Here is a 17615-nt window from a genome sequence, read left to right as displayed (position 1 = left end):
ACTACAGAGATCTAAACAGAGTCAGCCCGAAGGATGATTTTCCTCTACCTCACATAGACATGTTGGTAGACAATACTGAAAAATTCAGTGTCTTTTCATTTATGGATGATTTCTCGGGATATAACCAGATCAAAATGGCGCAAGATGACATGGAAAAAACAACGTTTATCACCCCCGTGGGGAACATTCTAATTATAGAGTGATGCCTTCTGGATTGAAGAACGCTGGTGCGACATACCAGAGGGCCATGACGATCATATTCCATGACATGATGCATAAGGAGGTCGAGGTTTATGTGGATGATATGATAGCCAAATCTCAAACGGAGGGAGGTCACTTGGATCACCTTTTAAAATTGTTTATACGCCTGAGAAAATATTAGCTTCATCTAAATCCCAACAAATGCACATTTGAGGTACGGTCTGGTAAGTTACTTGGTTTCACTGTCAGTTTGAAGGGCATTAAAATGGACCTTGATAAAGTAAAAGCTATAAGATATATGCATGCGCAAAAGACAGAAAAAAAAGTCTGAGGCTTCCTTGGAAGACTGAACTACATTTCCAGGTTTATCTCAAACATGACTGCAACCTACTCGCCGATCTTCAAGCTGCAAAGAAAAGATCAAGTCGTGGTATGGAATGAAGACTGTCAAAATGCTTTTGATAAGATAAAAAAATATTTGCAAGAGCCTCCCATCCTGCTGCCCCTTGTTAAGGGTAGACCTTTGTAATGTATCTAACCGTGCTCGATGAGTCCATGGGTTGTATCCTTGGTCAGCAAGATGAGACGGGTAAGAAAGAGCACGCTATTTACTATTTGTGCAACAAGTTCACAGACTGTGAAACAAGGTACTCAATGCTTGAAAAACTTGTTGTGCACTAGCATGGGCTGCCAAACGCCTCCGCCAGTACATGGTGAATCATACTACTTGGTTGATCTCGAGAATGGATCCGATCAAGTATATCTTTGAGAAACCTACTCTGACTGGTTGGATTGCTCGTTGGAAAATTCTATTATCTGAGTATGATATCGAGTATCACACTCAAAAAACTATCAAAGGAAGGATCCTCGCTGATTATTTGGCACATCAACCTGTTGAGGATCCTCAATCTGAGCTGTTGGAATTTCCCGATGAAGATGTTATGGCTTTGAGAATGAAAGATAGTGATGAGCCACTTATTGAAGAAGGTCCTAAGCTTGGATCCATTTGGGGTTTAGTGTTCGATGGTGCTGTCAACGCATACATACATGGCATAGGGGTTGTAATTATTACTCCTTGAGGTTCACATATACCTTTCACAGCAAGGTTAGATTTTGATTGCACCAACAACATCGCAGAATACGAAGCATGTATCCTTGGTCTGGAAGAGGCCATTGATATACTTATCAAATTTCTGGAAGTGTTCAGTGACTCGGCTCTTGTCATCAATTAAATTAAAGGAGAGTGGGAAACTCATCACCCAAGTTTGATGTCGTACAAAGATTATGCTAGAAGAATTTTTACTTTCTTTACCAAAGTATAATTCCATCACATCCCTCGAGATGAGAATCAGATAGCAGATGCTCTTGCTACACTGACCTCTATGTATCGAGTGAAGATGCATAGAGAAATGCCTTCTATCACTATCAGACACGTGATAAACCCACTTATATCTTCAGTGCCAAAGTTGTATCAGATGATAAACTGTGGTTCTAAGATATCAAGTGTCTTCTTGAAAAGCAAGAGTACCCGCTTGGGGCATCTAACAGAGATAATAAGACCTTGAGGAATCTGTCATCTAATTTCTTCTTGAATAAGGAGGTGCTCTATAAAAGAAACTTTGACATGGTCTTACTCAGATGTGTGGATAGACACGAAGGAGACATGTTAATGGCAGAGGTACATGAATGGTCTTTCGGCGCATACGCCAATGGATATTTTATGGCAATAAAGATGCTCATAGCTGGTTATTATTGGATGACTATGGAGTCAGATTGATACTAGTACGCTAGAAAATGCCATAAATGCCAGATATATGCAGACAAAATACACATATATCCTATACCCTTGAATGTGATCTCTTCACCTTTGCCCTTTGCAATGCGGGGTATTGATATGATTGGCATGATTGAACCGAAGGCGTCTAATGGACATCGATTTATTCTTGTGGCAACTGATTATTTCACCAAATAGGTTGAAGCCGTATCATATGCAAATGTCACTAAGCAAGCGGTCGTTAGATTCTTGAAGAACAATATCATCAGTAGGTATAGTGTGCCGAGAAAGGTCATCACAGATAATGGGTCTAATCTAAATAATAATCTTGTCACTGAGCTGTGCAAGGAATTAAAGATTGAGAACCATAGTTCTTCTCCTTACATACCCAAGATGAATGGGGAAGTCAAAGCTGCAAACAAGAATATCAAGAAGATCCTTCAAAAGATGGTTGTTACCTATAAGGATTGGCACGAGATGTTGCCATACGCTTTGCATGGATACCGTACTTCAGTACGTACTTCGACCAGGGAAACCTCTTTTTCTCTTGTGTATGGCATGGAAGTAGTACTTCCAATAGAAGTCGAGATCCCATCAATGTGAGTCTTGATGGAAGCAGAGATGACTGATGCGGAATGGTCTCAAACCCGATACAATCAGTTGAACTTATTTGAAGAGAAGTGCCTCAAAGCTTTGTGTCATGGTCAGTTATACCAACAACGATTGAAGAAGGATTTTGACAAAAAGGTTAAATATCAAACTTGCATCGAAGGGTATCTCGTGCTAAAGAAGATCTTGCCCAGTCAACATGATGCTATGGGTAAATGGATGCCAAACTATGAAGGCCCATACGTCGTTAAAAGATCATTCTCAGGAAGTGCCTTAATTCTTACGACCATGGATGGAGAAGAGCTTCTGCGTCCAGTCAATTCAGATGCAGTCAAGGAATACTATGCCTAAAAATAAAAAGAACGCTCGATAGGTCAAAAACCTGAAAGTGCGGCCTAGTAAAAAAAGAACTGTCCTGATGGATTGAAAACCTGAAAGGGCGATCCAGTCAAAATGAAAGGGACTGAAACAAAATAATCATCCTAGTAGATTGAATACCTGTAATACCCTAAAATTTACCCTTCATTTTTATTGGAAGCATGGGATTATGTTTCACATTGCATTAGCATCATACTAGGTCATACTCATTACATACTACATTAGTGACTTGGGAAATCAGTGTCTGGTTGATCACTCCTTAACAGATGGAGCCCACACAAAGAAAAATTGAGATTTGGACTTCATTCTACAAGTATACAAGTCTCAAGGGTCTCAAGGGGGTCCAAGTGTCTTATTATGGTTCTCAGTTCATCAGTGGAAGATTCAGAGCTCTTAGAGTGTGCATCTGGATTTAATCAGGAAATTAGGGTTTGATGGCTACCTGCAACAGGCAATGTTTGGTTGGAAGTAGAGGGGCTCATCCATATCATGATTAGAGAGGCATCTTGGCCTAGGAAGATTCACAATTATCTCAGAAAGATCCATTGGCAATCAGTGCAATCAGTTCCTGATCATTTTGCCCTAAAACTAGGGTTTGGTATAAAATCGGTTTATTTCTGATTCCTTGGGTGAAACTCTTTTCCATGGCCCTCCATATGTCCACAAGGGTCTACATACAAAAAATCAGCTCTTTATTTGAGCCAGAGGTGCTTCAATTGATCAATGGAATCGGGAATCAGACAGTTTGGGAAAAGTCAACTGTGGGGCCAGAAAAGTCAACTCCTGACATTTTGAAAGTGTAATCTCAAAATTCATGCCTAAAGGAGCCTACATGTTAAATTTGGTCAAGGTTGGATCATGGATTCATCATTTAATCAGGAATTGAAAAAGTTACTAAATTTGGAAATAGTTGACTTCCCATTTAGGGCAAGTTTTCATGATTGTTGCACCCACTTTAAGCCCATTTTCCATCAAGATGCAAGCTCCATTTGAAAATTTCCCCAACATGAAAGTTTTTCCTCTTGTTCCAAGATGTCTAGAGATATAAAGTTTGTTTCATTTGGATTAAAATTGAGAAAGTTATGCTTGATCAAAGTGAGACATTATTTTAGGACACTTAGAAAATTTTCTAAGTCCAAAATCTTCAAGATTTGTCAAGACTTATGGGCCAGTTTTCTTGCACTTCAAGGCATCTTTTGAAAACACTTCATTCATGACAATTACACCTTGCCATGTCCTCTTTCACATCCTTTTGGAATCATCCCATTTTGATCATTGGTTTGAGAGATGCACTCATCTAAAGTTGGCATCATGAACTGAATTTTTAGGCAGCATTTAGTCCAAACTGGCCCAACCTGTTGGCATGATGAAATCTGAACTTTATGGACATTTTTCACCTCTTTCCACTCATCATTTCAATTTGTGTTCAACATGAAAGATTTTAAGCTCCATGCACTCTTCCTACTGTTTGCATTGCCTTGTCATTTGGTCATGTATTCATCGAGATACAAGGTCACAAAGTCACCCTGTTGGATTGTTTCCTTTCCAGACGAAGACAACCAATAAAGATGCAAAATCAACCAACCCTCTTTCTTTACCTCATTTGTACATTTGCTTTTGTTTCACTCACTTAAGTTTTGCCATAATTAGAGCTTGCTTTCACCACCTCACTTTTGGCACATGTTGCACATAATCAAACAAGTCACTTTTGCAAGCCCATTAAGAATGTTGGATCCATCATATTTAAAGCTTTAAAACCCTAATCTGAAGTGATGGTGGATGATATTCTCAAAGTAAGCAAGGCAAGAAAAAGATCCATTTCATTTTCACAAGTTCTTGAAGTTTCAAAGCACCTCATTTTCCTTCCATCCTCTCCAATACCAAGAGGCAGTGGACCTTACATCCACTAGGTAAGCTTACTACTCTCTTCCATGACCTTGCTCATTTCATGCTCATTCATACTTGTTCATTACTATTTTTTCATGTTCACCATGCTTACTTCATGATTATTTTTCCATTATGCCATGCTTGTTTCGTGCTTATTTTCCATGTTAACAATATTCTATGCATGCTTATAAAGCCCTCAACATGAGGCATTGCTATTAAGTTTCAGTTTTGTGACATTAATTTTTGTTGTATCCGTGTTCATTAGGGTCCCTTGTTATTCACTTTTCACCATGTTTAAGTTACCATTTCACTTGAAATAAAATACCATGTTGAACCTCACATTGCATACTTGAACTTTGCTTTTTATGTCGTGCCATTTGGTGAATCATGGAGGTTGCATTTTGTAGTTGAAGTTTGGAAAAGATTACTGTTTTTTTCGTGTTTCTTTCATTTGCATGGAGCTAGGGTTACTTTGCATGAAGATGATGTCGTGTCATCTACGTGTCCACTGGATCACGCGCGCTACTTGCTATCTCACCCGTCCATACTGTTTTGTCATTTAGTGACTTTAAAAAACACTTGACCGGTCGATGCATATGTTCACATAACTTATTTATTAAAATGTTACATTATTATGTCACATGCTGAGTTGTAATGTCGCTTGGATCGTGGGCCTTTGCCCACCTGCTTTTCGCACCCCACGCTTCGCCAGGCCCACCAAACACATTCATTTCCACTTTATTTTTATTTTCACTTTTTAATTCATTTTATTTTCTGCTTTGTTTTAATTAATAAAAATATTTTATTTATTCATAAAAATACCAAAAAATATTTTTTACATTTCTTAATGTTTTATTTAATTTTATTTAATTTTTATTTTCATATTTATTTAATGTTAATATTTTATTTCAATTATTTATTTCAAATGGACCATTTTAACACACATTTTTTTATTAATTTTATTTTCATGACTTAAAATTATTTTTAGATTCTGATTTTTGGGATGAGGGTTGACCAATGTCTCATGGTCAACCTGACCCTTTCTTGGAATTTTATTTCCCATTTTTAATTTATTTTGGATTTATTTTTGACCTAGTTTGCTTGGTTGACTTTTCATTTTACTTCTGTTTTATTTCAATTAATTTATACACTAATTCACATTAAGTTTAAAATATTTTTGAGGGATAATTATGTCCTGACCCCATCTTACTTAGTTTAATTTTTCATAATTTTCTTGATTAATTTACTATTTATTTGATAATTCTTAAGTTGACATGACTTTTCAGTTGACTTTTCTATGATCGATGTTTGACTTAGGGATTGCTTAAGGCAATTGAAGAGATCTTTTGATCCTCCCTTGCTCATCTCATATGCCATGTATTAGAGGCCTTTCATCTTGATTTTATTTGATCCCTGCATCATTTCCCGATTAAATTATTCATTGATCCTTTGTGTGCATAGTTTCATCTGTCTGATTCATCTGATATTTTCTATACTTGTTTCTTTCATCCATGCTTCTATTGTTTGATTGCTTAACATGTTTACACTTCTCATACATTGTTTAATGCTTCATTATTTTATTCTTTAATTCTTTGATTTGATCATACACTTGATTGTTAACTGTGGCCTACTTGTATGATGTATGAGGCATATATTATTATTGTGTGATTGCCATGAACAACCCCCATTCATAACAAGTGTACCCCTATCCCATGAAGTATATAATGTTTATTCTTTCATTCCTTATTCATCTGTTAATACAAGAATTAAAACGAACACCCGATAACCATTTCAAAACAAGATCAAAACCTCGATCCAACGTCGAGTAATCATTTTCAAAACTTAACAGAACCAACACGTATTCATCCTTCCTTTTGTAAACCGATTGCTTCATGCATCGCCATCCCTTTTGTAAGTCAATTGCTTCATGCATCGCCATCTACCTGTAAGTCGATTGCTTCTGGCATCGCCATCCACCCTTATCCCTGGTTCCTTTCCTTGCTCCATTCGTCGATTCTTGTTCTGTTTAGGTAGCACCCATTAGGTAGAACCCTTTGTATGATAACATAGGTAGTATTCCCTCATTCCTTTGTATGATAACATAGGTAGTATTCCCTCATTCTTTTGTATGATAACATAGGTAGAATTCCCTTATTCTTTGCATGCTAACATTAGGTAGATATTCCCATTTGTAAATCCTAACACTTAGGTCCACATTGCATGACAACTCTAGGGAAGAGCTTCCCCATCTTTTAGACCTTCTGTGCGTCTCCGATCTTGTGGCATGTCAATCCGTCCTATTGCAAAGAGGTAACTGCCTAAGACTCGATTCAGCGAGCTGCGACATCTACTGCTAGGACGTGAACACATTGCTCACTCTCCTTTGACACAAACTGGTGTCCTCCTTTGTAAGTCCATGTTCAGATGGCAACCCTTAACCCCTTAGTTAGCCGAACTACGACAACTCTGATTCTCATGTTCAGCTGAGATACGTAGGCACGAGATGCGATGTCTTGTCGAGTTTGACTGACGACTAACAAACTAATCCTTGTTTGCTTTCGCCCTTGCTGCGATTCTTTTCTCTCGCCCTCGTTGCGATCGAGACCTTCCCTTTCTCTTGCTCTAGTTGCAATCGAGACCTTTATTCTCGTAGTTAGCTGAACTACGTTTTGCTCTGATTCTCATTCCTGATGAGATACGTAGGCATAAGACGCAATGTCTTAGCGAGCACACTTCTCTTTAACCCATAGGTAACCGAGCTACGAAGACTCTGATTCTCATGTTCAGATGAGATACGTATGCAGTGGATGCGACATCCGTGCGAGTCATTCTCTTTTGACCCTTTTCTTTCAGTAAATAGTACATTAGATATACCTACACCCTTTAGACAAGAACAAAAAGAGTGGATCCCATAGAGTACTACAGATGCGTAGGGGTGCTAATACCTTCCCTTTGCATAATCGACTCCTGAACCCAAGATTTGGTTGCGAGACCTTGTCTTTTCCTTTCCTTTCTCCAGGTTTTCTTCGAGCGTTTCCTTTCCATCCTTTGGGATAAATAACGCACGGTGGCGACTCTTCTGTCATTTCTTTTTCGCCGGTTGTTTTTTCGCACATCTATTTTTTTAGGTTGCGACACCTGGCGACTCTGCTGGGGAACCAGTTTCCCTATGCGAGTCCCTCCTAGCTTTTGTAGGTTTCTTGTTTGTTGGGTGTTTATTCTTTTGTACAGATATTTATTTTTCAGCATTTACCTGCTTTACCTTATTGCATTCATGTACATATGTTTGCTGTATCTGTGGGTTCTGTGGGTTGGTTGTTTATTGGGGTGGGATGTTCTATGAGAGATAAGCCCACTACCCAGGCTTGAGCGTACACATAGGTTTTAGAGTGGATAGTCATGAGGCTTGCGTAGTATGTTGCTACGTTAAGTAGTTCATGAAGACCCATGCCCAGACGAGGTTTCTTTGGGATATATTTTGTCCTATGGGTGTCCCATAACGACAAATGTTCCTTTAGAAATCGTCGACTCTGGTGACCATTTCCCGAGAACTCAGTCGAGGCCTCTCCTCCGAGACGTGATTATGTTAGCTTTGTTGGGCGCATTCTCGTTGCTCAATCCGAGGACCCCGAGACTGGGAACTTGCTTTAGGATGTCCTGTTGAGGGGAGTCAGTGGAGGTCTTTTGTCTCGTAATAATGCCAAACCTTCAGTGATAAACGTATTATTCGACTAGAGGGCAGAAGCTGATGAACTTCTGTTCTTAGAACCTACTAGTGAGGGGCGGGCTAAATTTAGGAAACCTTAACTTTCAACCAACCCGGTTTTCTGGAGCAGAGCTTTGATCTCGTATTATATTCCTCAGTGGGTTTCTCTTCAGACAGTGCAACCTGATAGATGTTCAAACGGATACAACAATCCTGATTTCCATGTCACTGCATTGCATCACATCATTTTGCATTTATATCATTTAACACATGTTTATCCATTTCTAGGGGTTTATATCTTCTTCTTGATTCCGGTCGGGATTCTCTGGTTTTTCTAAGATGGATATTGGCAGAAAGAGACATGTCGCCTACAAGTTTCCTGTGGTTTGTTTGGAGCCCATTCAACAGCTAATGAAGTCAATGAATCACGATTCTCTAGAAGGATTCCGGAAGGATTACAGTTTGATTCTAAGTTTCATCACAGTTCTCTCCAAAGATCAACACGATGCTCTCTTTACATTGCTGCAATTCTATGACCCTCCATTGAGGTGTTTCACATTCCCGAATTATATTTTGGTCCCTACTTTGGAGGAGGTTTCCAGTTTTCTCAGAGTGCCTATCAAGTCGCAGTTGCTATTCTACAGTTCAGAGTTTCTGCCCGATCTCAACATGGTTGCTTCAGCCACATATTTGGGGAAATCAGTCTTGAAGTCTAATATGTGTCAGAAGGGAGGAGTCAGTGGTTTTCATTTGAGTTTCTTGGTGGGAGAAGCCAAGAAGAAGTTTGAAGATGGTGATCAGAGAGGTTTCAATGCTGTGTTTGCCCTTTGTGTGTATGGGATTGTCCTATTCCCTAATGTTGCAAAATTTGTGGACGTAGACGCAATACGCCTCTTCGTGTTGGGAAATCCGGTGCAGACCTTGCTATGAGATTTCTTTCATTCAGTGCATCACCGGAATGAGAATAGAAAAGGAGGATTGGTGAATTGTTGTGTGCCCTTGTTTTATAAGTGGTTCAGTTCCCACCTACCCAAGTCAGGAGCGTTCATTGATCTCAAGGACTCGTTGAGTTGGTCTAAGAGACTGATGGGGATAAGAGCTAAAGATATTTCTTGGTGGTCAGACCAGAACTTGCTTCGGGCAGATATTGTTCACAGTTATGGGAACTTCCCGAATGTACCGTTGGTAGGAAGAAGAGGAGGAATCAACTATAATCCTCCTCTAGCAGTCAAATAGTTTGGATATGCTTTAAGAACTCCGCCTTTGGAAAAGGATGTGGAAGAATCTCTGTTTTTTCATTCTTCATCTGATTTGACTGTATCCAGCAAGGCAGCTGAGGCCTGACTCAAGGTGATCAAGAGAGGAAGAACTGTGCTTGGAAAAGGAGATTGCAGGACTTATCCTCAGTATGAAGATTGGCTTCAGGAAAGAGTTAAAGAGTTTGGTCTGCCATTTCCAATTGAAGAACCTTTGTATCCACCTACCCCTGAGCAGTCAACAATGGTGAGCCGAGAGGAGTATGACAAATTGAAGAAAGCCATGGAGGAGCTTCAAACTGAAAACTCGGAGTTGAGTGCGAAATTGCAAGACTGTATGCATCTATACCATGAGGCAGAATATCAGAAGGGGGAAGCTATTAAATTGCAAGAGGAAGCAGAGAAGAAATTGGCTGTGGAGGTGAATTTCTTTAGGAAGGCAGACAAAGCCTTGGGATCATCCAGTTCTGAGTTGAGGCGAGTCAAGCATCAGTTAATGGATGCTCATGGTAAGCTAGCTGGGTGGCAAGAACAGTGGGATGCATTTTCAGCTTCTCGGAAGGCAAAAGAGGAGGAGATGGTGGCTTGATTAACTGGTCAGATAGAGAAATTGAAGACTTTGTTGAAGGAGAAGAACAATGAGCTTCTATGTGCCCGTTCAACCAATGGTTACATCACAGATCAACTCGACAAGGCTCAAGAACAGATTGAAGAACTCAAGGTGCTGGCGGGTTTGAAGAGGTCTAAACTTGAAGAGGTATTCGGAGAGGATGATGGGAATTACTACATAGAGCACATCAACGAATTGGATGGGATTATTCACAAGAGGAATTTGCTTATCCGGCGTTTGACAGAATCTCCAGATCATCCTGACATGGTGGCATTACTGGCTGAAGTGAGGAGCAGTCCTTATGGGTTGTATACAGGAGGCTGATTCCTGATTTTTGTTTCCTCTTTTTCTTGTTGTGTAGTGATGATCCACAAGCTTGTTGTGGATATCCTCTTTAGATGTACTGTCGGCTAAGGCCCTTCTCCTTGAACTCATTTGTATGACGATTTTTCCTTATTGCATCTTGGTCTCCGAAGTTTATCCGCGGCCCGATCTTCTTATTGTTCATCTGATGTGAGACTGGAATCAAGGGGTAGAATACCCTTTGGAATGGATAAACATGTCATTGCATTTACATATTCATTTGCATGTCTTGCATAACAGGTACCGCTGCGGTGTTCTCATATTATTTGGTGTTCCACTAGCAGGATAGCTAACTCAAGAATTCAGCGGTACGGTACCCGCAAAAACCAACAGAGAGCTATGGAGGGCCTACAAGCAAAACTCGCCGAGATGAGGATCCGCATGACTCAGTTTATGGATGTGGTTCAGGGGGTGGCTCAAGGACAGCAAGAGCTCAGACAGATGATACAGAGGAATTCCGCCACTACTCTGTAGCGGTGTATTCGTTACCATTGGAGATATTGACTAAATCCAAGGTAAATCATACAAAGTCGAGTCGCCACCGCACTTCTATTTATCCAAAGGAATGGTTAGAAAGCGAAAAAAAACCTAAAAGTTTTACAAACAAAACTAGTAAAAGAAACAGAGATCTGGGTAAGGGGGTTGGTTATGCAATGGGAAGGTGTTAGGCACCCAAAACATCCTAGGTACTCCTAGGGAGCCCTTTTCACACTTGTTGCAAAGGTTGTTATTTTTTGTGAAAATTTTATTTGTGCAAACATGATTGAAGAGATGAGAAAAGAATATACAAGTTTATTTACATTTTGTGTTTGGATGGATAAACCCATTGCCTACGTACCCTCTTATAAAAAGATTAGGATCAAAACCTCGTAGTTCGGGTAAAAAATCTCAAAACAAATGAGTGGATTGATTGGTCCAAAAGCCTTAAGGTCTTTTGTTATCAAAGGGAGAAAACTCAACCTAAAACCACAAGTCCACCATGTGAGGATAGCTTCAACATGCTAGTGAGGGGTTAACCCTATAATAAACATGGAAGACTCATTGTCCATCACTAAGGACAAAGGTGAGTATTACATCTACCACAAAGATAACTCAAACCTAATAGCTAAAGGTTATGAAAAGATTTGATGAAGAAGTGGACATTGGAACCACAAAAAGACATTTGAATGGGTTATATTTACCAATTAGAAGTATATACAAAAATGGTCAAAGTTGACTTAAAGATTCAATTCAAAATGAGTGTCATGAAAATAAAGTTTGAAAATCAAAAGCATAAGGCTTAGGTTTCTAATGTTGAAAACAAGTGTCAAATGTTTGCACAAAAAGGTTTTGGTTTGGGTGGAGAGATGAAGAAAACAACAAGGTGAGGGATAAGGAATGAAACCACACTAGGAGTTCCTCTCTTGAGATCATATTGATGATCCAAGTGGCTCCCATCCTTTAGAATAAGCAAGCACAAAGCATAAGCAATCACACAAGTCTCAATAAGAGATCCTCAATGCATCTGGTATCTTCCACTTAGATGGACATGGTAATGATCTGTCAATTAAGCTCAAAAAGGAAACTCATGGTTCAAGAGTATGCACATCAAACATTCACAAGTAAACATCACACACTATATACATACCAAAAGGCTCAAACAATGGGTGGGCTTTATTCAAGAGGGGTCATGTCAACCTCGACAAACAAGCCAAACTGCAATGGGTAATCTGTACCTCTTAACCACTAACATTGAAAGTTAGGGTGAAGCTGATCAAAATGGTAATGAGGATGAGACCTCATGCTCTTAAACCTGGCTTGGGTGAGCTCATGACAAAGAAAACGTGGGGATCCAGAAAGTGAGATCCTATTCCACTTGACAGACACTGGACAAAGATCTTGGGTACATGTTCAGAAGCATCAGCACGTAGTGCGAGCATAAAGAACGACACATTGAATAACGGGGGATTGGTTACTAATCCCTTTTATCCGTCAATTGCCTCAACTCTTGGAGGTCTTATCAAATATCACATGCCTCATCTTGGAGGTCTTTGGCACAATTGTAAAAAAACACAAACAGAGCCTCTGAAGGAGGACTTGCCAGCAAAATGCCTGCCAAAAAGGTGACAGGACTTCAGACTACATGAAGTAAGAGGCTAACTACCTGAGTGGTGTATCAACCACAATCCAAAGCTCAAGCAAGATCTAAAGTAAGCAAGCAACTAATGTACCTGTACAAAAACTAAATAGTTAATATTTCAGTCAGAAAACCAACAGACAAACAGTGAAACCTTACAACAATTACACAATCCAATGAACAATGCTCAAGCACTCAAAGGAGCTCATGAGCTCAAGCACATCACTTAAAATCCTACAAAACAAACAAAAGGTAGAACTCAAATCATTTTCATCTCACAAAGTGAGAACAAATCAACCATCAACGCTAAGTGTCCAAACCTGAAACACAAAACCAAGTTAGTTCATGTACAAAACACTAGTGCAAAGACTAGATTCAAAACTAAATCAAATGATCAAAACAGAACCCAATCTTTCATATAATGCACATTCAAACATGTCACAAAATGTCCTCAAAAGAACCAGCATCAAATCAATAAGCAAATATCTCAAATGGCTCATGTAATGCAATAACCAAAAAATATGCACAAAATGAACTTCCAGGTTAGAAAATCCATATCAAAACAGAAATTCATGCAATGACCTTGAAATTTTTTGTACAAGTTCCTCATGTCATGGATAATCATCATGCAAAAAATCAAATCCAGAAAAGTTCAAATGATATGTGAACAAAAATGTAACAATCCAATGCCAAAAATGTGACACAAATTGTCACATTCATCTTCATGTGTCAAAAATAATGATAGCATGTGAGAAAAAATCCAAACCAGTGCTCAAAAATTCATATCATGTGTAAATGTCAAGCATATAAAAAATCAGATCAAATGGCTCAACATAGAGAATTTCACAAAGCATTGAACACAACATATCAAATTAACACCACATGGATTCAAAAATTCACACATCACAAACCAGACATCAACAATTCATGAAAATAATACCAAAAAGAACTAGACATCAAAACAAAACTATGAAAAAAAAATGGAGTCAATTTGGATCATTTTTCTATTTTTTATGATTTTAACAAAACAAACAAAATAAAATGAAATATTAAAAGAAATGGAGGGAAATTCAAATTTGAATAAACTCAGAATAAACAATCACCACACGATCTGGATGCGCGCTCAAATCAACGGTCCATATTCAAAAGCCAAAACGTGTCGTTTCATTTAATGACTTGGCACGCACACTCAGCAAGTCAAAGCAACGTGTGGCAAGTCAAAGCAAGCGTATCCAATCACACTGCCAAACAAGCGTACACATGGAAACAAGCAAGCAAAACCCTAGGAAATTACAGAGACGCCGGAGCTAAGCTCCGGTCGTCTTCTCCGGCCATCTCCGGCGACATCCAGACCAAAAAATTCCAGAAATCTACAAATCTTATACCAATCGAACCGTCCTTCAACAAGGATTCCAAATATCATATCATCTCATCCTAATTCTTCATAGATTCTCCAGATCGAAGGCAAACATTTATGAAATCAAAACTTATATTCTTCACTACATGCTCAATTCTAAGCCAAACTCAAATATAAACATATGTACATGCTCCACTAGTCAAGATCTACACATTTACGATCAGAAAATAGAAAAAGGAGAGGATGAATTTGAAGTCACCTTGAAGTGCAGTTCTCTGTTCACGTGTGCCCAAGCTCTCAAAAGCTCCAGATCTACTCCACTGAACTTGCCTTGAAGCTTTATGCACAAAGAAACGGATGAAACCACTTGGATCTACCTCAATTTCCCACTTCCATCAATATGTTCATGTACATGAACTGCTCGAATTCTGGCACAATTGATCAAAACAATGGTTGATTCTTGCTCAAAATTGCATGAGGATCAAGAATCTACAAAAATATTTGGTGTTTGTGTGAAGAAATTGAAGATTCTAAGAGAGGGAATTTGGAGGGAGTTTTGAAATTTCAGATCTCAAATGCTTCTGTTTTTTGGTTGTTAGGATTAGGGTTTGGCTTTTATATCCCATGCTAATGATGCTGCTAATCACACTTTCCATTTGTTAATCAAGATTAAGGAGATTTCAAGCCATTTGCAAAAATGCAAAATGAGCTCATGTGGCCATAATGCGCGTGATCCCTCCCATGCTAGGGCTTAAATCCACTCCAAATCAACCAAGGGTCATGATGGAAATGTCATTTTGCTTGCACCTTAAGCCAAAAATGAATTGTGAATAATTTCTTCAAAATGAACACATGTGAAATAATGAGCACTTGGTCATGATTCTTTTTCACAATTGAGCCAAGTGATGTCAATTTGAGATGTCTTGATCATAAGAAGCATTTTTCAAAAAGAATGGACCAATTTGGAGCATTGTATCAAAAGTTAAGCCATTTTGAATTTCCATGCACACCTTGTGATCAAATGACCATAACTCCTCAACCAATCATCATATGGACATGAATTAGGACTTTTTAGAAAGGGGAGACAAATGTCTACAACTTTCATGTTCACCAAAAATCAATTTGAAACTTCTTTGACATTTACAAGTCAAGTTGAAATGTGGACCAAAAACTTGCCAAATTTGGCAACTTTGAATTACAGGTCATTTTCCATTTTTAGTAACTTTTGCCATGACCTTTGAATCTTCAAGATGGATGTTTAGAATGATGAATATGATCTATTTGAACATGATTGAGGTGTCTCAACTCATTTCCCCACCTCATAGCCCTCAGTTGACTGCACAGTTGACCTTTGGGTCCTCAGATGACATTGAACTGCTTGATTAGCTTGAGCCTCTACCACTTGGGTAAATTGCTTCAAAATGAAACCCTAGCTCATATAAGCTCCTCATAATAATCATGTGATCCTCATCTCAAGAAAATACCTCATCTCTTGCACAAAAGATCCTCTTGAAGCTCTTGACTTGGTGATTGCTTAAGCTACAAGTAAAAGATGTTAATGACATATTTTTGTGCTTTTGGTTAGTGAATAAAATAAGAAAAGCAATGATATACAATTCAAGCATGCTTGGTGATCTCAACCACTCACAAGAGATCTCTATCCAAAGGGAAAGGGAGCCAAGATGCCCAATGATCCTTGAGGCTATGCAATGCAATGCTATGATGCCATGAGGGATCTTAGGGACAAAATTGGGGTCTTACATACTCAACCAGAGATGGTAACCGATCCTCCAGTTGGAGAAGTTAACGGACCTAGCAGACCGGGGCCTATCCCGGTCCCACGTGCTAACCCTGATCAACAACCCATTCATGATGATCAGGAGGATCAGTTCACCCTGATGCAAGAGGACTTTGGCATGGGCCATGGCATGGACCCCATGTTTAGGAGATTGGAGGAGAGGCTGAAGGCGGTGGAAGGACAGAGTACTCTGGGGGTAGATGTTGCTGACTTGGGGCTGGTCCCAGGTGTGAGGGTGCCACCAAAATTCAAAGTCCCAGTCTTTGACAAATACAATGGCAACTCTTACCCGAAGACCCATGTGCAAGCCTACTTCCGCAAGATGGTTGCATACTCCGATGACAAAAAGCTGCTCATGTATTTCTTCCAGGATAGTCTAGCTGAGGCATCCCTGGAATGGTATATGAGGCTGGACAGAGCCCATATCCGCTGCTGGAGAGATTTGGTTGAGGCCTTTGTAAAGCAGTATCAGTACAACGCAGACATGGCGCCTGACAGAACTCAACTTCAGAATCTGTCTCTCAAGATCAATGAATGCTTCAGAGAATATGCTCAACGCTGGAGAGAGACAGCTTCCCGTGTTCAGCCTCCTATGTTGGAGAAGGAGATGGCCAACATGTTCATGAATACGCTTCCCGGATCTTACTTGGAGCGTTTGGTGGGTTGCAATGCCTCCAACTTTGCTGATGTAGTCTCTACCGGTGAGAGGGTGGAGAGTTACTTGAAGACATGCAAGATCCAGAGTGGAGCTGGATCATCATCAGGGGTGAAGAAGCCATTGATACAGGGACAGAAGCGGAGAGAGGGGGAGGCAAATTCTTTGTCTTTATATCAGAGCAGGGGCATCAGAAGGAACAGTTTTCAGAGCTACTATCAGCAGCCTTATGTTGCGGTTGTGACCATTCCAGCTGCAGCACCAGTACAACAACAACAACAACCACAAGTCAACCAACTAAGTATCAACAACAGCAGGGTAGCAGACCCGCCTATCAACAGAGGCAAAAGGCGATGGACAGGCGTTTCGACACTCTCCCAATGTCGTACGCTCAGTTGCTTCCTAGCCTTCAACAACTACAACTTGTGCAGTTACGCACTTTGGCTCCTCCTGTTGGCAGGCTTCCAGTGGGATATGACGCCAACGCTAGGTGTAATTTCCACTATGAGGCACCTGGCCACAATATTGAGAACTGCAAAGCTTTTAAGCACGTAGTTCAGGACCTCATTGATTCAAAGGCCATCAACTTTGCGCCGGCTCCTAATGTTATCAACAATCCCATGTCGCAGCATGGTGGTGCAAATGTTAATATGGTGGAAGGGGAAGCCAAGTCCATGAAGGATGTGTTGAAACTGAAGACTCCGCTGTTGGAGATTAAAGACTACTTGCTAAAGGCCGATGTTTTCCCCGGTTGTGGGAACGGTTGTTTGGGTTGTGATGCGTAGAGCGGAGGTTGTTTGAAGCTGCAGCAGGGTATCCAGGCCTTGCTTGACAATGGTATCCTCCAGGCTGAAGACTTGTCTGTCCAAGAGACTGTTGAAGGGGTTGTGGAAGAGGTGTTTGAA

At 39.8% G+C, this 17615-nt stretch overlaps 1 protein-coding gene across 1 annotated transcript in view; it reads right to left on the bottom strand.

The window, feature by feature from the left end:
* Window positions 1-571: 571 nt before the first annotated feature.
* LOC127080427 (plasma membrane ATPase 1) overlaps window positions 572-17615 on the bottom strand; it is a 50281-nt gene continuing 33237 nt past the window's right edge. The window contains exon 14 of the mRNA XM_051020746.1: window positions 572-645. Within this exon, the coding sequence (XP_050876703.1) occupies window positions 572-645 (74 nt within the window). The remainder of the gene's footprint in view (window positions 646-17615) is intronic.

Source organism: Lathyrus oleraceus, chromosome 5 (assembly GCF_024323335.1).
Source record: "Lathyrus oleraceus cultivar Zhongwan6 chromosome 5, CAAS_Psat_ZW6_1.0, whole genome shotgun sequence".
Taxonomy (NCBI): Eukaryota; Viridiplantae; Streptophyta; class Magnoliopsida; order Fabales; family Fabaceae; genus Lathyrus; species Lathyrus oleraceus.
Note: the sequence above shows the minus strand (reverse complement) of the source record. Positions and strands in the feature narration are given on the sequence as shown.